At 28.8% G+C, this 20,619-nt stretch overlaps 2 protein-coding genes across 5 annotated transcripts; one reads left to right on the top strand and one right to left on the bottom strand.

The window, feature by feature from the left end:
- TM9SF2 (transmembrane 9 superfamily protein member 2) lies at positions 1-7,572 on the top strand. Of its 3 annotated transcripts, XM_069117567.1 has the most exons (16): positions 1-230; positions 924-991; positions 1,068-1,161; positions 2,369-2,504; positions 2,612-2,730; positions 2,856-2,982; positions 3,065-3,204; positions 3,294-3,470; positions 3,729-3,885; positions 3,971-4,148; positions 4,359-4,518; positions 4,660-4,811; positions 5,009-5,120; positions 5,203-5,374; positions 5,457-5,561; positions 6,798-7,572. In XM_069117567.1, exons 1-15 carry the CDS (start codon positions 102-104, stop codon positions 5,522-5,524), a joined length of 1,989 nt encoding a protein of 662 aa, XP_068973668.1. In that variant the 5' UTR covers positions 1-101; the 3' UTR covers positions 5,525-5,561; positions 6,798-7,572. The 3 variants fall into 3 exon arrangements, with proteins under 3 accessions (XP_068973668.1, XP_068973667.1, XP_068973669.1); XM_069117566.1 differs by having other exon boundaries at positions 2-230; positions 5,457-7,572; XM_069117568.1 differs by having other exon boundaries at positions 2-230; positions 3,741-3,885; positions 5,457-7,572.
- Positions 7,399-15,979, bottom strand: Acn (apoptotic chromatin condensation inducer acinus). 2 transcript variants are annotated; one of them, XM_069117564.1, is made up of 10 exons: positions 15,769-15,978; positions 13,191-14,505; positions 13,027-13,114; positions 12,758-12,874; positions 12,329-12,533; positions 11,622-11,830; positions 10,344-10,568; positions 9,425-9,685; positions 8,980-9,129; positions 7,399-8,497 (listed from the first exon to the last, which is right to left on the bottom strand). In XM_069117564.1, exons 2-9 carry the CDS (start codon positions 14,501-14,503, stop codon positions 9,007-9,009), a joined length of 2,541 nt encoding a protein of 846 aa, XP_068973665.1. In that variant the 5' UTR covers positions 14,504-14,505; positions 15,769-15,978; the 3' UTR covers positions 7,399-8,497; positions 8,980-9,006. The 2 variants fall into 2 exon arrangements, with proteins under 2 accessions (XP_068973665.1, XP_068973666.1); XM_069117565.1 differs by having other exon boundaries at positions 7,399-9,129; positions 11,622-11,827; positions 15,769-15,979.
- Between the last annotated feature and the right edge of the window lie 4,640 nt (positions 15,980-20,619).

Raw genomic sequence — 20,619 nt, forward strand, 5'->3', positions numbered from 1 at the left:
ATGACAGTATCATGGCAGTATAGGGTCCGATGTTTTTCATATAGCAATTGACATATACTTGCACTAGGCAAGTAGTTAGTAAGGACGAACAACAATACACAATGGCGAGAATAATTTTACTGTGGTTACTGTTCGTTGTATGTCTAATTCACCACTCATCGACTTTTTATTTGCCGGGTCTAGCACCGGTAAATTATTGCAAGGCCGGAGAAACCTCTGAAACGTGTAAAGTGCGTATAAAGATTATTTTTGACTATTTTAAGAATTGGTTATGATCATGTGTATTTAGTTTATCACTTTTTTTCTCCTTTTTCTCCAACATACATCCTTCATATTCGTCAATTATAATAATCATTACATTTTGATCGTACAGTCTAATGTAATTTTTATTTTTCGTATTATTTTAATTAAGAAGTAATTTTTAATAATTATAAATATGTTTCGATGTGGCCTTTCGTGACATATATATGACTCATAACAGCGAAATTGAGGCACGAAAGGTTTTGAAAAAATATTTAATTGCTTGTACAATCTGATTAGAATGTTCGTAAATCGACCTTACACGAACATGTAGGTACTTTACATTTTGTACGATTTATGACGAAACGTCAGCTGTTCAAATATGTTGTGTTTAAAAGCATAATAATTACATATGTATCTTTTAAATTTAAGTATTTCTAAATTTTCAAATTTGTATTTATTAACTTCATTATAAATGTCATAATCATAAAAAATTCATAAAAATTTAATCAAAAGCTCCCACATTTAAAAAGTAATAAAAAGTAATAATCATAAATTATTTATAATTACAATGTAATAATAATTATATATCACGTAAGTGTAATAATTGATGTATTACATAAATATAATGTATGTAATCTATAATTTATTGTGTTTTATTAGATAATGTTTATTTCTTTCAGTCCGAGATTAAATTGTATGTAAATCGTCTAAACACTGAGAAATATGTAATACCATATGAATATCATCAGTAAGTTTTCATAAGAAACTAACATCTTTTAATCTCGTAGAAGTTTGAATTGTTATACCAAGAATTCTTTTTTTAGCTTTGATTTTTGTCCTTCCGATGAAACTCAGAGTCCTGTTGAAAACTTGGGACAAGTTGTTTTTGGAGAACGTATAAGGCCTTCTCCTTACAAGGTATGATAAAAAAGAAACCTTCGAATCATTCGTTATATTCAATTATATTTATTTTTGTATATTTTATGCATTTAACACATTCAATGTGGAAAATAAATGTTGTGTCCGTATACGTGAATGTCAGTGAGATAGCAGGAAGTGAAATTTACGAGCCTATTCAAGAAACTGAGTTCATCGGGATTTTGAGTAAGACTTACATTTCTAAAAATTTCTAAAATTGATTTTATACTTTTTGCCCTTAAGTACATATATCACCGCATTTTTATCACCTTGTCAAAATGAAGTTATCTTGTGTAACATTCGCGAAGTTTCGCACGGTTTACCGGGGTTCGATTTCAATACTCGAAATCGTTCTTATCTGTTTTATGTTTTGAAGCTACTCAAACAATTAATTTTCATGGGTGTTTGAGATCATAACGTTCGTTGTATTTTAATTTATCTCTAAGGACACAACATGAGAATTCCTACCTGTTATACTGCTTGTAATTAATATTTTCGAATTATGTCGATATGTGGATAACATCAACATTTAGCGAATACTGAATTGATTAATGTGGACCTATATTTTATATCATAAAATCTTTGTTCTATCATGCTTAAGCTTGTACACATTATTTAAAATTTTTTTTAAACTGTGTATACAGCTTTGTATACACATAATCTGTCCACAAAATATTATGTCATGCTATAGGGAATTGTTGAATTCATCTTAACATCAGCTATAACATTGTAAAGTTAAAAATAGAGTGTCGTATTAAAAATTCAATATGACCTTGATTCTTTATTGTAAAAAGAACTTTTTGGAAATTTTTTAAATTACAATTTATAGCAAATTGAAAAGTAATTAACTCTCATCAGAAACATTTTTTTGTCAGACTATTGGAAATCCCTGAAAAATTATGACAATGGTTATTTTCTATCTTCCATTTTTCTTTGGAACAGTGACTTAATATATTGTTCATTTGCTAGAATAGTGACATAATTCAAAAGTAACAACTTTAAAGAAAAACAAGTTTAAATGTTTTCTACATACGAAAACTGTTCTTTCTGCATCTATGAGTCAAATACAATATGTATGTAGTAACATCAATGCAAATGAGTAACATAAAAATGTTACAAAAATTTTATGATATAAAAAGGTTGGCTCCCTAGTTTATATATAATATACATATGTATAATAAAAGATATAAATTATGTAAATTTTCAGCTAGAGTTCATGAAAAATGTTAATTGTGACGTTGTGTGTAAAAGATCATATCAAGGTGGAAATAAAGATTCAGAAAAGAAATTGGAATTTTTGAGGAAAGGAATGGCATTTAAATATCAGCATCATTGGATAGTTGGTAATATCTTAGTGATAAAACAAGTTGAATCTGGAAAACCTTTATTATTGTTCATATCACCATGTTAATAAGTTCCTTTTCTTTTTTTCTTTTTTTTTTTCTTATAGATAATATGCCTGTTACGTGGTGTTATCAGTTAGAGGATGAAAGACAATATTGTAGTACTGGATTTCCTATGGGATGCTTCTTGCGAGATTCAAGATCTCAACAGGACTGTACTGTTAATGTAAATTTAAAGTATTATTATTTCTGAATCAAAAACCGAAAATTCATTAATAGTAGATTGAAAAAATTCCTTAAACTTACAAAAAATACGCGCTAAGTGAAATTAATCAATTTGTTCTTTATTAGGATGCATATAACAAAAGAGAAAACAGTTATTACCTATATAATCATGTAGACCTTACGATCACGTATCATAGCGGTGTTAAAGAAGAATGGGGATCTGCATTTAAGGAAAATGGAGGACGTATAATATGTAAGGACTGAAATTTCATTTGTATGCTGTTAAATTTGCAATGCTAATTTTTTACGAAATTTATGTTTATTTTCTTTAATAGCTGTTAAAGTGGTTCCTCGTAGTATTAAACATGGTACTGTTGTTAACTGTGACCACAAAGAAGCATTAGATATACCACACAGTCCACTTTCTGTTGGGAAAAACTTAGATATTACTTACACATACTCTGTGACGTATATTGTAAGCATTTACAATAACAAATTAAGCACAATCTATACCTTGATAGTATAGTTTTTAAACAAAAAATACAATTACATTTTTTATTTTAGGAAAACAGTACAATCAAATGGTCATCTAGATGGGATTATATCTTAGAATCTATGCCACATACAAATATCCAGTGGTTTAGTATTCTTAATTCATTAATAATTGTTTTGTTCCTTTCTGGAATGGTGGCCATGATATTGCTCCGAACATTGCACAAAGATATTGCGAGATACAATCAGGTACACTAATGAAATGCTATTTGTTAACTTTTGTTTCATTTTACTTGAATTAGAAAGTTTCATTCTGTTTCAATCGATAAATTTAATATGTATTTCATTTCTATTTATTTACATATTATTCAAATCATCTCATTTTCTTTGAAGTTACTAATATGACAGTATTATTTCATTAATTAACAAGAACATATGACACGATGTTTGGTTTCGTTTTATATCATAAAGCTGTGATGTTCCCTTGTCTGTGTTTCAATAACGCAGGCTTCCTTCCAGATAGAATCAGGAGAAGACGCACATGAAGAATTTGGCTGGAAATTAGTTCATGGTGATGTATTTCGACCTCCTCGCAAAGGAATGTTATTATCAGTTTTACTCGGGTCTGGTGTTCAAGTGTTTTATATGACGCTTGTAACACTTGGTAAGTTTCTAAATCTACATGCATAAGTATATTTACTTGATATATAAACAGTAAAAAATATAAAGTTTCATTTTGCATTCCACAGCATTTGCGTGTTTAGGATTTTTATCTCCAGCAAACAGAGGAGCTTTAATGACTTGTGCCATGGTTTTATATGTTTGCCTCGGAGCTACTGCTGGTTACGTATCTGCTAGAATATATAAAAGCTTCGGTGGTGAAAAATGGAAATCGAACGTTGTACTTACATCTATGTTGAGTCCTGGGTAATACGATTTATTTAATAAATATATATGCACATGTGTGTGATAAATACAACTAGTCTATAAAGCTATACAATCTGAAAATCAAAGTTAATAACAGTTCAACCTTTGGCTATGGTCCTTTTAATAATTTATGTAAATACATACTTACTTTATATGTAAAATATCGTGAGTATGAAGACGAATTTTATAAAAATGTATTTTTATTTACAGAATTGTATTCAGTTTATTCTTTATAATGAATTTAATTTTTTGGGCAAATGAAAGTTCAGCTGCAGTACCATTCAGCACCCTTATTGCTCTTCTAGCACTTTGGTTTGGAGTATCTCTTCCATTAACATTTATTGGTGCTTATTTCGGATTCCGGAAAAGGGTAAAGACTTCTTTTATCAACAAAAATAGTGTAGAATGTTCTTTTATATATATAGAAGCAGTAGCGTTGTTCTATAGAAATTCTATTGACAAAAAATAAGATTTCAAAGAAGAAATTCATTAGTAACGAATTTTATTTTAGTCTTTGGAGCATCCTGTTAGAACCAATCAGATTCCTAGACAAATACCAGAACAAAGTTTTTATACTCAACCAATACCTGGTGTAATAATGGGTGGAGTTCTACCTTTCGGATGTATATTTATACAATTATTCTTTATACTTAATTCTTTATGGTAAATATCACATTTTAAAAACCTAGTAGCCTTAATAATATAGATAATATAAGTTATAAGTATTATTAATTCCACTGATCAGTTTTATTTATTCTAATTACTTCCACCTACTACTAATTCTAATATTGTATTTATAAATAGGAAAGTTTTTATTTTTTAATATACAAGATATCTAAATTTTAATTAATCTGTTTCAGGTCAAGTCAGGTGTATTACATGTTTGGATTTCTCTTTTTGGTATTTGTTATACTCGTAATTACATGTTCAGAAACGACGATTTTACTTTGCTATTTCCATCTTTGTGCGGAGGTAAATGAATGGCCTTTTATTAATAAAATAAATAAAACATTTCTCAAGATACATATATTCGAATTATCTTTTTTTGTTTTAGGATTATCATTGGTGGTGGCGTAGTTTCCTAACATCTGGATTTACCGCGTTCTATTTATTAATCTATTGCATACATTTTTTCATGACTAAGTTGGAAATAGAAGATGCTACATCTACGTTCCTTTACTTTGGTTATACTTGTATTATGGTTTACTTATTCTTCGTTTTAACAGGTAAAGTATTTATTTCTTCTACAATAATAAAATGTTAATATTTTTAAATAAAAAATTATTGCATATTTTATGTATTAAATAGGATCAATTGGCTTCTTTGCCTGTTTCTGGTTCGTGCGAAAAATCTACAGTGTTGTAAAAGTCGACTAATGTATCAAATGATACCTATCGAAATAAACTGAATGTGGTACGAATAAAATAGTCATAGAAATGAATGATAATTGATATCAGTTTCGAAAAAGACGGTGTTAACGTACAAGCATCAAGTCCTTTTTATGCGCAAGTGTTAGCATCAACTCCTTTTTATGTGCAAGTGTTCTAGTTTCAATTTATTTATTGTCTCAGTTATAGATATTTCATGCAATTAAATATTTCAGAGATATTACTTATTATTTATGTTATTAATAATAAATAAAGTATAACAATAATATTACAAATTAGTACAAAAAATACTGTTTGATAATGATAATAGTCATAAGAAGCGTTTGTTTTATTTTGCAAGATTTCCAAAGAAGTATATTTGCCAAAATTGTTTTTATACATTTTCTTGCTTCTTGAAACATGCGCATAAAAAGGGTTACAAATCAGGTCATTAATTTGACCTGCTACCTGAAAACCAGGAGACAAAATGTTCGAAATTTATCAGCATAACATTGATGTGTTTATTGTTAACTGCAGTAAAGACTCTATAATTGTTTGTAAAGGATTGCACTTTAACTCTATGTTTTATTCAAGATTTAATTGCATTTAAGATACATATCTATTATATTCAATATCGCCTTTGTGAGACGATACCAAAGCAACGACGAATCTTACTTTAATTTCTATTTACTACTCGCTATCTCTGAATGAACCGTTATAGAGTCTTTAGCGTACTTGTCAGTATGCATTCTTTTGATAACGAGATAAGTGTATCAAAGCTATAAAGATACGTGTATACATTTTACAAATGAATTGTGCAATCCAGATGTAATGTATAATTATTAGATACATTTGTTTACAATAATAAGCTGATAAACTAAAGATATTAATCAATAATGTAAATAAGAGAAGACTTTTGTCTTGTAATCGTCAAGTAGTCTCTCGAATTCTCTGGACTATAAATTTGAATTGTAATGTGTACACACATTTTTTATCATGTTTGTAAGATCGAGTCCTTTGCAGTCTGTATTACACAGCTTAACTCTTTAAGTTGAATATATTATAAAATTTATAAATGGTTGCGTAAAAGTAATTTAATCTTTTTGCGATATAAGCAAAGAAAGAAATATGTATGTATATTAAGTTAATTTACTTGTAATACATACACACGTATAAATACGACCACAAAGGATGAATTTCGTTAAAATTTTAAGTGTATTGTGAAATACGAAATTTTAGGCAAAATATTATTTATAGGCTCTAAAAAAGATATTCTTTTCAGGCGTTAGAAACTGTCATATAATCGATTCAGGTGCTTAAAATAATTTCAAATTTCAAAGAACAATTATAGAAAGCCAAATTAGTGAAAATATCGATTCTAGCCGGATTCATATAACTATTCTATCAAACATTTTGGTTATAGTTCTTTATTATAATTTTGTTCCGGTTTAAATAATTCAAATATTGTATAAAAAAGGAACAAAATATATATAAAAAGAAAGTTTCCTTCTTTTGGTTCTTGGAAAGCTGATTCAGAAGAGACATTTATGATAATAAATACTTTTAAAATTATAAATAACTACATATTAAATTTCCATCTACAATTTTATAAAAAAATTTAGAAAGAGATCTAAAAATTAATTTCAAATCATAATCAAAACAAATATAATGTTAGTTTCTCATAATCGTTTCAATTTCTGATTTTTTTCACATGATAATTTAAAAAGAATAAGAATATTTAAGAATATACATTATTGCATAACTACGTTCTTTTCCTTAAAATATGTAAAAAAATATTTTTGGACGCAACACGTCATTAAAATTAGTTTAATTGGAGGAAAGATATACAGTGTATAAATTAGTAGTTAAGTTACACACCAAACTTGAAATTCCAGTTTTCTTTTATTCTTTCTATTCATAGTATTTGTGATTGTGAAATATTTTAATTAATAGCTGACATGCACATTCTGTAATTCACGATTTTTGTAAATTGAAGCAATTACAACGTTAGCGTTAACGATTTTAATATAAATAAAGATCGAATAAGTTTACGTAAACATTTGTTTTCCCTGTTGCAAACATTTCAAACATTTATCGCCATGTTCGAGTTATTTTTTATTAATAATATTGTTTTTTCCTCGTTGGTTTCCTTTTCAATTACATTTTTTGTTCGAACCAGACAAAAAATATATATTATAACGATGAAATAAATATAACGAACAATTTATTTTTCGTTCTAAAATGTATGTATTTTTTTTCTTTCGTTTCTTCTTCGTAAATCTTTCGATCTTATTTCAAGGGTGAATAACAAATCTTCTAAATATGGTATGACATTGTACAAAGTAAGCGGTAGATATACTTTTCGTATATAACCTACAATGTTTTACATTTATTCATAATTTTACATGTCATATCACGGCGTATTGAATTATGCTTTATATACAAACGTGTTTCTGGCTGTGCAAATTCATTGCGCGAAAACGAGAAACACCAAAACTTTACATTTTACTACCACTATCTATGTGGCAGTACATGTCAAAATTCAAGGAAGTCAGGCTATTCTACCGACAGAGACGAAAAGAGAGATAGATTCCGGGGAGAGAAAAACACTCCCATTGACGCTTTAGGACGACTTCATATTAATGAATCACAGTCTCTCAGCATCCTTATTTTGGGCTTTTTTGTTCGCTGCTGCTTTTAGCATCTCGCCCCAGCATTAATTTTTTTTTGTTTCGTTTCGTTTTTTATTTTCTCGTAAGAAAACAAATAGCGTTTTTCAACGATCACGAATACTAAGTTCGTTCCGAGCGTTTTTTCTCTATGTAGATAGTTTTTTCGTTTGATTATCCTTCGATTCCCCAGGGCACGTTTTGCGATATCGCACTACGACGTATCGTAGAACGTGATGTATCACTCCTAGACGATGCAAACACTACCGTTCGTTCTACAGTTACAGCGCTCTGTTGGATAGTTAATGTCGACCTGTAAGAAGTATGGTTTAATGCTGAAATTTCGGGGAGAATGGATCGGAGATCGGGACGTTTCTTGATCATGCAACAAATTTGTACAGTTTCTGACCAATGAATGAAAATTAGCGATTGAACAAATTGGAATCAAACAGAGAAATAAATACGCGAGATTGCTATCAGGACAAGAAAAAAGGAATAATACAAATTACGTTCTCACGTGAAACAGAAGCTTTTTAAATTAAAAAAAAAAAAAAAGAAAAAAGTGTGGAAGAACAAAAAACACAAACTCTAACATGACATTGTTAAATCGTTAATCATAAAAACGGGCTGCTAATTGTGGAACAATTGATAAAGGAAAATTTAAAAAGCATCTTCGGCAAGTCTCTCTCTAATGTAAAAAGGAAAAATTCGTTCGTCTTTTCGTGATCTATAACATCTTTCTTAAAAATATAACTGATCAAAATTGGAACTTTTGCATCAGAGAGGGAAAGGTACGTTTATAGAAAGTGGTCGATCAGAGAACTATTTTCTTGGGCTGCGACGGCGACGACCGTCCCTGTTGTTTCTTTCAGCGCGTCTCATCTCTTCTAATCTGCGTGCATGTTCTGCCATGTGTTGCCTTCTCATTTCTTCTTTTACGACTATCTGTAATTAAAACATATTTATGATTATCCCTATGAGTAGTAATAATTAGATCACACATGCAAATTCATAGTTTTATGAAGAAATGAGGCTAAATCGAGGTTAGATACTAGAATGAGAACTTCATTCCATATATTTTAAATATTGTATTAAATTACTTTATATAAATGAATACAATTAAAAAAAAAAAGGAAATCATCATTTGTTTTTCTACTTCATAAGTATCATATTTATAAATGTAGTATTTAGTTTTGTTATAAAATATAAGTACTTAGATTGTACTTTATCTATAATGTACCTGTTCATTTGTGAGTGGTAACCAGTATATGCATGGCGTTGCTTTCGTTTTTCTAAAGAGATCATCTAAAAGCTTAGCCGGTGGTGGCTCATCCTCTTTCTTTTTAAATTTACGAGCTGGAGCTGGAAGGTGTGCTTCCACTGCTGGACTCCGACTCCTCTGTCGTCTTTTTTTATCATGTTCTTTCTTTTCACGTTCTTTTTCTTTTATATGCTGTTGTCCATCTTCTTTACCAAGATCCCATTCTCGAACTACCATCACCTATTGTTTACAAAACTCTTCTTTAGTTATTGCATAACTGCAATCTTTTATTTAATAATTCATAATCTATTCATTTTTATTTAGCCCTTAAATGCTATTCTGGTGTTCTGAACTATCTCAGATATTATAAACATTGTCATAATTCTGCTCTAAAATAATATATAATTAAGATTTCACTAATCTTCAATTAGGTTAATAATTATAAGTTATAAGTTGAAATTTCAATTTTCATTCAAATACATCAAGATCCCATAAGAGAAATTAATATATGTATTTCTATTTCACCATAGCAATTGAGCAATCAAATATAATTTATTTTTAAATATATGTTAGAATATATTTAAAGAGATAGTATTTCCAAAAGTTAATAAAAAGAAACTTTCATAAATTCAGTGATAATGATTTTGATCAATTCTTTGAATTGATATTTACATTTCAATATAAAACTCAAGTAGACAATTATATTATCAAATTCAAAATATTTGTTTATACTTTTTACTTTTTAATCTAAATTTTATTTTGTAAAAGAAAGTGAACATAGTTACAAATAATAGTAAATTTTATAATACACATTCTTTATCATTATTTATCACGTTTTATACTTTTCCTTAAAGCTCTTTTTGTGTACGAATTGTAAAATATGATAAAATTGATATACCTTTGTATTCGTTCTTTCTTCGCGATTCCAATCCTGCTGCCATGAATCAGACGGTACGAGAGGTTCAGTTTTTCTTGGGATGGACTGATCCTTTGACAATTCGCGTGCTAATTCCATGTCATCTTTGGTTGCATATTCAACATGAAGCCTCTTTGGGTTTGAAACTGGCCAGGATATACCATGTAACGCTTGCCTCGTCTCAAATGCCTGGTCTTCATTAGCATACTAAAACAATTCAATTAATACTATCATCTACGACACTGTGTTTACAATAAATTCAAAAGTTATCAATATTGAAATATAAAAAGAACAATAAAAGGAAAAGAGGAAAATAGAAAGAACATAAGAAGAAGATACCTTAATATAATGTAAATAATATAAATAAATAAATTTAATAATATTGCGATATGAAATAACAAATCGATGCAATAAAACATACAAAAGCCTTTATTAAAGATTATTGTCATTATAAACTAAATATGTTTATATGACAGCATTTTAATATTGATAAAAGAAAATGAAATCTCCAAATATCAAATAATAGCAACGTTTTTATAATAATATATTAATAATTTCTCGTTTGTCTTTTTCTATTATATTCGTTACTTATATAAAAATATTTAAAAGATAACAGATATTACACAATATAAAAAACAATCTTTACATTACTAACCATTTTTAATTTAATATTATTTATTTTTTACTATCTTAGTATAATATGTAGAATATATCTTCTAGTAATTCAAAATAATATTACAGTATTGCACCCGTCCGTCAATTTACGTAGAAAATATATTCTTCTATAATCTTTATTAAATTTACTGTGTTGTCAACAAAGGAAAAGATTTACAGTGAGTGCTTATCTAGAGATTTTCGAAACTCGGATGCCAAAGGATCGATACATTAATAATGAAACTGAAGCAGAAAATAACTCAAGAGATGAAGATAATAACTTTAAGTTAATTAAAAAGAAAAAGTTGTTTATTTTAAAGTATGATACCAGCAGCTACAGCGAATAATACTTGTTTTGATTTATATAGAATTTTATAACTTCCCTTTTTCCATCTATGTGAAATAAATATTTTTATAACTTATACTGACTTTTCTCTATAGTATTCTTTTCATATTGGCAACTTTCATTTACGAGATCTTTATGATTAAATTAATTACGCATGATTTACGTAAAAAAGACGTACATGGAACAAACACTTTGAATAAATCAGAGGACTGATACGTATCAAAATTAAATGAGCATTTTTAAAAATTATTTTCACATACCTCTACAAAACACTTAGATTTAATTCGATCCATCCAAAATCCATTTTCGACAATTGTGCCAGTACGCGACAGAAGTTCTTTAATTTGATTCAAAGTGAACGGACGAACCAAGTTTTTGATCAGAAGGATATTTGTGGGCTTCGTAGCAGGTGGACTTGGAGATTTAACATGTGGCACTTCTTTAACAATTGATATCTTACGCCTTGCTGCTACAAACCACAATTTAACTAATAAATATATAAAATATTTCATATTCGTCACATTCTACTTAAAAAAAAAAACAAAAAAGATTGATCGTTTACAAACATATCCTTACAATTATACCTCCAATTACAAATATAACTCTTAATTACAGACCTATTGTTTCTCAGAGAAGTAAACTTCTATTTCATTAGTACGACAAATTTTAAAATCTCTATCCAAATATCTTCAAACAAAAAAAATTTTAACAAACAAATATATATATATTAGACTAATTTTTATAACAATGATAGTTAAGGATCAAGAATACTTTTTAATATATTCCTTACCGCATTTAAATCAATATATTAAATATTTTTTTAAATAGTTATTTTAAATCTCATATATTTAAATGGTGTGGTTTTAGGAAATATTCACTTATTTTTTTTATTTTAATATAAATGAAACCATGTTTATAGAAATTAAAATAACTCACATAAGAAGACCCTTTGAAAGTGTTCACATACCTATATGATTATCTATCTTTGGATCTCCCTTTTTTGTTGCACCATTCTTCTGCATGATGTTTTCGTCACCGGATTTATTATCGTTTATACCTTCATTAGAATTGTGCCACTTTTCGCTAACTCGATAACGATCCCTGTCTTCATCGTCATCTTTTGAAAGACGAACCTCATTTATCGACAATGGTCTTGCTCCTGGCACCAACGCCTATTACACAAATGCAAATGTGTATGAGTACACACAAATTTAGAAAATTTTACAAGTATAATGTATGACATTAATATTAATATTTATACTATGATATTAATATTAGATATACAAATATTTACATTTAATTGTATTCTTTTTATTTATTTTTAAGATCATAAAACATCATAGATATTTCTTTCTAAAATTTACAAAATGTTAGACGTTAAAAATAGAAATATTACTTTAAGTGAATCCGTAGAAATTGAAAACGAAGGTGCGGTGTCAGTAGATAATGCAGTACCCCATCGACGCTTTCTCGGAACACATTTGGAATCTGGTTCGGTGCTGTCGTGATTTTCCTGTAAAAACATATAATTGTGATATTTAACGATCTTATATGATAACTATTATAATACCATAAATATTTGATATATACTGGTTATGACTAAGCTACATTACAATTATTTGATAAATCATTCATTTATTTAGAAATGAAAGTATAACAATGAACCTTATTTGGAGCACTTGCTTCATTATTTGCATTTGCATCAGTATCTTCTTTTTTAACATCATTCTTTTCTGTTAACATTCTCGAAGAACTGAAACAAAATTTATAAAATGATATAGCAAGATATTAATGATAAGAATTTGGAAGACTCGCTAATTTATACTTACAATGATCTTTTTAAATTTACTTTCACGGGTTTGTAAGTCACCAACTGAGTTGTTACTGATGCAGTATATTCTGATTTATCAACTAGATTGTCTAACTTTTGTTTATTTGCTTCACAATGTTCTATTTCCATTTCCATGTTATTTAATAAAAAATTATTCCTTGCTTTTGGTGACTCAGTATGACCCTTCTGTTCGTGGGAATCCTCTGTACTTATTTTCTCTTCTTGCATACATACATCAATTTCAAGATCTCTTTTAATAGAAGGTTCATCCTCAGAATCTGGTGTATCAGAATTAGATGAATCTCGATATTTAGTTCGATGTTTTCTGCGACTGGCACTTTGTATCCTGCCACCAGTTCTATTACTTTTAGTATGAATTTCATCATTTGATTCGGATGATGAATTTAGCTCACGAACTTTTTCCTTTTTATCTTCTTCCTCGTCACTGCTTGAATCTCTTTGAGTGTTTTCAACACTAGTTTCTTTATTAAATGCTTCCACTGTCTTTTCACTAGTATCTTCCACAGATTTTTCTTCCTTGGGCATAATGTTTGTCTCCTCGGATGAATGATTACCATTTGAACTAGGAGCCAATATAGTTGTACTAGTCGACTTAATGGGTTTACTATCAGCGTTTTCGTTGGAGTAATTTGCCTCATTTGATTCACCTTGCTGATCTATGTTTGGTTTATCGTCAGACAAGTTGGCTGAAGTGGTTTCAGGCAGGATCTCCTTGCTATCACTTACCTCTTCGTTGGAGTCCTGACCTGGGTATGAAGAGGAGGGATCGTTCGGCTGTTCAATGCTACTGGGTACTCTTGTAGAAGAAACCAGTTGCTTGTCTGCCGAGTCAACCTCCTCTGCAACTCCCTCACCACTTTCCTGCCACTTGTTCGATTTTTTCCTATTTAAAGAAGTATCAGATAACCCTTCTGTCGTGTTATGCTGTCTAGATAATTTTAATCTCTGTATCTCGCCAGGTGATGCATCGGATCTTGACACTTTCCAGATTGATCCAGAATTGTTGTCTTCTTCATCTTCTTGCGATTTGGTCTTAACATCTGCTTCAATAGACAAAACTTTTTCATTTTGTTCTTCTAATTGTTCCACTTCCTTTTTCTGTATATGTGCTGACTTCTTTTCCGTGATTTTATTGCTCAAACTTTTTGTTGTTTCCTCAACATTCTCTTGCTCTAAGGATGTTGAAGATGCTTGTTTCGCACATTTTCGAGTTGATTTTCGTGTTACTCGTTCAACCTCTTTCTCTGGAGACCCTGCTTTTGCTTTGTTTCTTTCACTTTTGCGTCTCATATCTAAAATATGAAAAACAAAATTCTTAAAAACTCTAGTTTAGAATTGTATGTTACAGATGTGTATCTGTAATTGACATATTAGTACAGTAATGTTTAATGTTAAAACATATTTATTACAAATAAAATGTTATTTATGTTGAGAATGCTCATCTAGAATTTTAGAAACTACATAAAAATTTAATAGAACAATGATAAAATAGCACAACAATGATAAAATTTGACACACACAATATGAATTTCTATATTATTAATAAATAAATATTTCTAACTCATAAAAAATATATTTTAAATTATTTTCTAAAACCTATTATGTATTCATTTTTTATGTTTTCATTTTTCAATGTCAATATACTTTTCAATTTATAAACAATAATTAAATGTATTCTACATATTGTGTATAACATGTTTATGTTAATATTACATAGTCGTCTCTGAAAGTAAGTCAATGGTCTTACATTTATACTTTTAGCAGCAGCATTAACTTACTTTCCAAGGCAACTATACAATCAAATGTAGTAAATTTACTATATCTACCCTACATTTTGAACATATAAAGACTTTTCTAAAGTACTTTAATATATAAAAAATTTTGACATTGGAAATATACATTGGCATTCAATGAAAATGTTTGTTTCACCATTCAATAGTTCCTTTTTCAGATATATTTCTACTATCTGATAATTATATTTTTACTTCAATATTTACATACGTAATGTAAAAATATAAAATATAAACAATATATATTAAAACACTAAAACTTCAAATAATAAAACAGATAAAACATAAAATAACAATCTACTTCCAGTAAGATTATATGAAATAAAAACTATAACATTCAATAATATTTTTATTTTACAACTACTTGTTTTCTAACGTAACCAAGTTTATTAATATTCACAGACAAGTAATTTTAAAGAGAAACATGCACAATATCTGAAATTAAGAAAACCAAAATGTTAAAACAAAGCATTAAATCATATAGTATATAACAACCTAATGATGAATCAAAGAATTTTATTAATGTTTGAATAAACTATTGGTACATAATGACAAATACTTAAAACCACGCAGTCAGAAGAAATTAATGTTCATAATAAATAACTACTAGCCCTATGTATTACGTAAACAAAAAGAATTGACTCAGATAACAGCTTTCGATAAATATTTATTCAAAACTATTGGAAGAGCATCAAAATCTAATTTGTGGTTACCCGAGAAACGCGCGGATGTTGCACAATCTGAAGATTCAGAGAAGTCACTTACTCTATAAATGTGTTTCGTTCGCTGGCTAGAAGTTTACCAAGTATGTATCGTTTTTTCAGAATTTTATTGACAAATAAATACCGTACTACAATTAAAACGACGTTTCCAATGACGCCTCTAACAATCGGTCGTACCACCTTACTCCATTGAACACGAACGTTTCACATCGTAACAGATAGACCTGTGAAACCGGAACGCCGGCACATTCGGTATATTCGTTTAAAAACTTTATCGCCACGTAAGTTGACTAGGATATCGTTCGTAAATCCGCTTTCTCCAGTACAGCGTTTACGTCATGTGAAAATAGGATTTAAGCAAATTGCAGTGTGCAATAATTTACATTTAGTTTCGTATCTAGTAATTATTATAGTTACGAATATATGTAGGAAGAATAGTGAAAGTAAAAATTTTATAGGTATTCAGAGTATTTGATTTCTTGTCTGTATTTTTCAAATAAGTTTTGTGAAGACTACAATAAATAATAATAAACATATACTATATTCGATAGAGACAGATAGAGGTAAATACGAGTATTCTAGGTACGATTCAAAATTCTTTATAATACATACGTATGTATGAGCATTAACTAAATATAGATTAGACCTTGCATACAATGCAAGAAGCGTCCACCAGCCGAGAGTTACGTAGACCTATTAATCGGCCTTGAAATAGGCTTGGCTACATTACTCCTTATCTCGTTCATATCACATTTCTCCAACCTACGATCCGTTCTAGATTTTTTGGTTCGGTTATTCTTATTGCTAATTAATACTATTTTTACTGCTAACTCTTACTTCACTGTATTTAGGGATCGTTTCATTTCCTTTGGTTTTTATCCTTGTTGCAGGGATTTCTCTATTGCATTATATTGCACTTTGTTACATTCCAACGTGTAGTCCTTCCTGATTCGAGTTTTATCTATCTGTCATCTACTTGTTTTCTCAGACTTCCTATTTCTCTTATTCATTTTATTCCCTTAACATCTCCTAAGCTGTATAATATACTTTCTAATCTAATCTCTTTCCAAATTTCCCTATCGATTTTCCTGCAGCTATATAATAAATGTTCCAAACACCCTTCTGTTCCTTCACATAACTTCCTATCTGTATTTCTTTTTCATCTTCTTATTGCGAGACTTTATAGCAATGAATCTATGAGTAATACACAGATTAAAGAGCTATTTAGATTTCAGTGAAAAATTAGAAAGTGATAGAATACTTGGATAGAATTCTAGAATACTCTGGAATGTGGTACGTATGCGAATTGCAATTAATCAAAATTGTCGTTCGTATTGTATGTGCGAGCGATAGAATACTTTGGGATTTCAAAAACTATTATTTCTGAAAATTTTAATCCAAGATCTGGGGATAGATTGCATCCACTGCAAAATTCATTATCGAGTGAAGATTGACCAAGACAACTTAGAATCGATCAGACTAAGTTGAACAAGGAGTATTACTTAGTAGTTAGTTTCTAAAGTAGTGCACGAATATTCGAACTGCTTGAAAGTCAAATCGAGCCGAGACTAAATCGGTTACCGATTCGATTTGAATAGATAGCTGAAAGAACCGGACAGCTCGAAAAAATCGAGTAGCGTGAATCGTTTTCAGCAGCCTCAAACAATTGAGTAGTTTGTGGCTCGAAAGATCCAAGGAAATAGAGTTAAATTTAAACTATGTCACTTTGAGGGATGAGAGCAGTGTTCACCGGTCGTATTCCTCCACAGTGAAACAATATAAATTTTATATGTATTTTTATATGCAAGATATACTACATCGTAATAATCTCTTAATGAATAAAGCAAAAATAGTTTTGGAAATGTATTTGTATAATTCAATAACGAAAACATATAGATTAATTATATTAATACATTAAGAAGCTTGTAACACTTAGTGCCAACTAATTTATTAATTTAATATTTTTGCTGTTAATCAATTAATTTAATTTAACATTAACGATGCCTGTTTAATTTAACATTAAATAAATACACAAGGCTAAAAGCATCTATATTTCCTGTCAAGAAATATTTTAAAAGGGCGAATATTTATAAAATTTGTTGTATGTATATATGTATATGTATATGTATGTATATGTATGTATAAAAGGTATAATAAAAAAATCATACAACTCGATATATCTAACGTATCAATATATAATGCATACTTATCCAATAAATTTACTAAATCTGTACATATAATAAAATTTATGGAACATCTCATATATAGGGTGTCTCAATTTAATTTTTCAATTTTTTGTGTTATTATTTATTATTGATATTTATAATATAATTAATTTCTTGGAAAATTCTTATGGTAATTCATATTATCGTAGATATAGTGGTTTTTTTAAAATAAATTTTATCTCTTACAAAATTTTATAAGGTACCGCCAGATAATCATAAAAATCCATATATTGCAGATTAATGAATTCGCCTTAGAATATCTTTTGAAACAAAATAAATCACGCGCTGAAGCATAAAAATAGTTTGGAATAACAAACAGTTTAAGAGATAATCACGACAAACGATTAAAATGAGACACCCAGTATATACTGTATTTACTACGGCAATTTGTATAATGCGAAAGACACTAGTTAGTAGTGTAGTGTCTCTACAAGAATATGTTATAAAAAAGTAGGTTACCATTTAAAAATTTTATTACGATCTTCATAGGACGTTTCGATGTCAACGCAAGGTCAAATAGACAAAAGACATACTATGTCTCCCTCGATATCATATAATTTTTACCTGAAACATCTTTTCATATCATTCATATTTTTTGGCATTCGAACGTTATGAGTTCAATAAACCAGACAAATTGTACATACGTATGTATAATGCATATCTACATATTTTTGTATATACTAATTAATGGCAGGCAGTTGACGCTAAATTAGCGTTTATTCTGTAATTTAATGTTGCACAAAGAAAGTAAACATACGAATATATGTATAAGTGGAATTATCAAATATTAATCCCTTCTTTTTTATTGGATTATTGAAAACAAGAATTTTAGAAATGCAACCAAGATCAATTACTTTAATTGATAATTATTAATTCATGATAATTATAAAGACATTAGCAAAAGCATCACGTGTCTCATTAAAAACTGCATAATTCTAACTTTAATATAGTTATACTTTATTGTCTGCGAAATATAACGAGAAATGTAAAACGTTACTTTCCAAATGCCTGGCGTGTCAAATTCAAATCGTGGTAAAGATATATGTATCGTGTTTGTAATAAAAGTACCAAAACATTGGCGAATAGATTCACGAGGTGTACACACGATAAGACCATGTTTTGTGTAAGCTTATTACTTAAAATTAAACGTAAAATTCCAAAAACAACATTTACGATAGAATATATTTTAATGCAGTGAATACACGAAAGTTTGTTTCGACATACGGCAAAAAAAATACATATATAAATAATATATAGATATAGCTACATATATTAAATAAATAAATATATTTCCTGTCGAAGGCTGACTATGAAATTATTCGTACGCACTTTGGCGAAGTAAAACAAGAAAATACAATTATTAGTGCCTATCAATTATCGGAAAATTTCTGACCTCTGGAAATTCTTGTCGATGCAAAAAATAACGAAGGATGATGCCTCGACTTAAAATTAATTGCAATTAAAATTATTGCAGCGAGTAATTTTTGAAAGGATATTTATTTTTCAGTTTCACGCGCGCTGATCTCTCTGTCATTGTTTCTATCTTTGTTAATTCGTAATGAACACTGATATTTTATTATTATACGTTTTCTACTTTATTGATCGATCATGAGGGCGCGAGAAACGAAAAAATACATTCATTCCTTTTGGACTCTTATACAAACTCTGTACTCTTCTGTTCTTATTGAAAGTATCTTGTATAAATGAATCTCTACAAAACTCTTTTCTTTCTTTTCCTTTATGTGTAATCAGTTCCACACGCTCGAGATAATGGGATAAAACACATCCCATTTGGCATGTATTTGTATATCTTAAAAATAATAAGTAATAACAGATAATCATAATGTTACACTAGAGTTGTCTCTGCACATTTCAATCTATTTCTTATCATTATCGTAATACTTAACAATTCGCATCCATTTTCTTTTTCCATATACTCTCACGTGGCCTATGCTCGATGACTTAATGAAAAACGAATTTTTATGGTAAGCTAATTTCAAGCGCTTCGAAATCTACAATAATAACAATCATTAAAATTTGTAACAATACACTCGAGTAGTTTCTTAGTTAAAAACATGTTTACTGAGAGTTAATAAAACAATGAAGAAAGGGAAGCGCTAATCGAATCGCCCCAGAGAACTTAAATATACAATTGCACATAAAATTCATGTCATGCGTGATTTATATAATAAATGAGAATATAATTCGCACACAACAAAAAGTTTCAACGTCTTAAAAAATAGGAATAGGCCACGTGTCGAATCATTCTTGTAAAAAAAAACAAAAAAGAAAGAAGAAGAAAAGGAAAAGGTGTAATATACATGAGCTCCTATATAAATATTACATTACTTATTAATATAAACATGGCTCAGTGTATACTCAAGCTGTTTTATAAACCGCAGATCAATAATTAGTGGTAGATTTAAACGCAAAGTACATTTAATTTTAATAATGATAAAACGCTTTTTAAAATAAGACCATAATAAAATTTTATGAACTATAATATTTTTGAAGTGAACTTCAGAATGTTACAATAAAAATGATAATATCAAATTCGACTATAAATACAGATTCAAACTTCGTGTGTAATTTATTTTTTTCTTCAATTTATTTAATATTATTAACATTATTACGCTGTCGCTTATTTGATGCATTTCGCGAAATCTACC

Source organism: Bombus flavifrons, chromosome 7, assembly GCF_040668555.2.
Source record: "Bombus flavifrons isolate JBK064 chromosome 7, iyBomFlav1_principal, whole genome shotgun sequence".
Lineage (NCBI taxonomy): Eukaryota > Metazoa > Arthropoda > Insecta > Hymenoptera > Apidae > Bombus > Bombus flavifrons.

What these genes read in the sequence shown, in the direction of transcription:
- TM9SF2 (XM_069117567.1), top strand. Translation starts at nt 102, where the DNA reads ATGGCGAGAATAATTTTACTGTGGTTACTGTTCGTTGTATGTCTAATT. An exon ending in TATGACGCTTGTAACACTTG is followed by an intron (nt 3,886 to 3,970) that starts GTAAGTTTCTAA and finishes TGCATTCCACAG; the next exon opens with CATTTGCGTGTTTAGGATTT. An exon ending in TTTATACTTAATTCTTTATG is followed by an intron (nt 4,812 to 5,008) that starts GTAAATATCACA and finishes AATCTGTTTCAG; the next exon opens with GTCAAGTCAGGTGTATTACA.
- Acn (XM_069117564.1), bottom strand. Translation starts at nt 14,503, where the DNA reads ATGAGACGCAAAAGTGAAAGAAACAAAGCAAAAGCAGGGTCTCCAGAG. An exon ending in AAAGATAGATAATCATATAG is followed by an intron (nt 11,831 to 12,328) that starts GTATGTGAACAC and finishes TGTGGTTTGTAG; the next exon opens with CAGCAAGGCGTAAGATATCA. An exon ending in TACCACTCACAAATGAACAG is followed by an intron (nt 9,130 to 9,424) that starts GTACATTATAGA and finishes TTTTAATTACAG; the next exon opens with ATAGTCGTAAAAGAAGAAAT.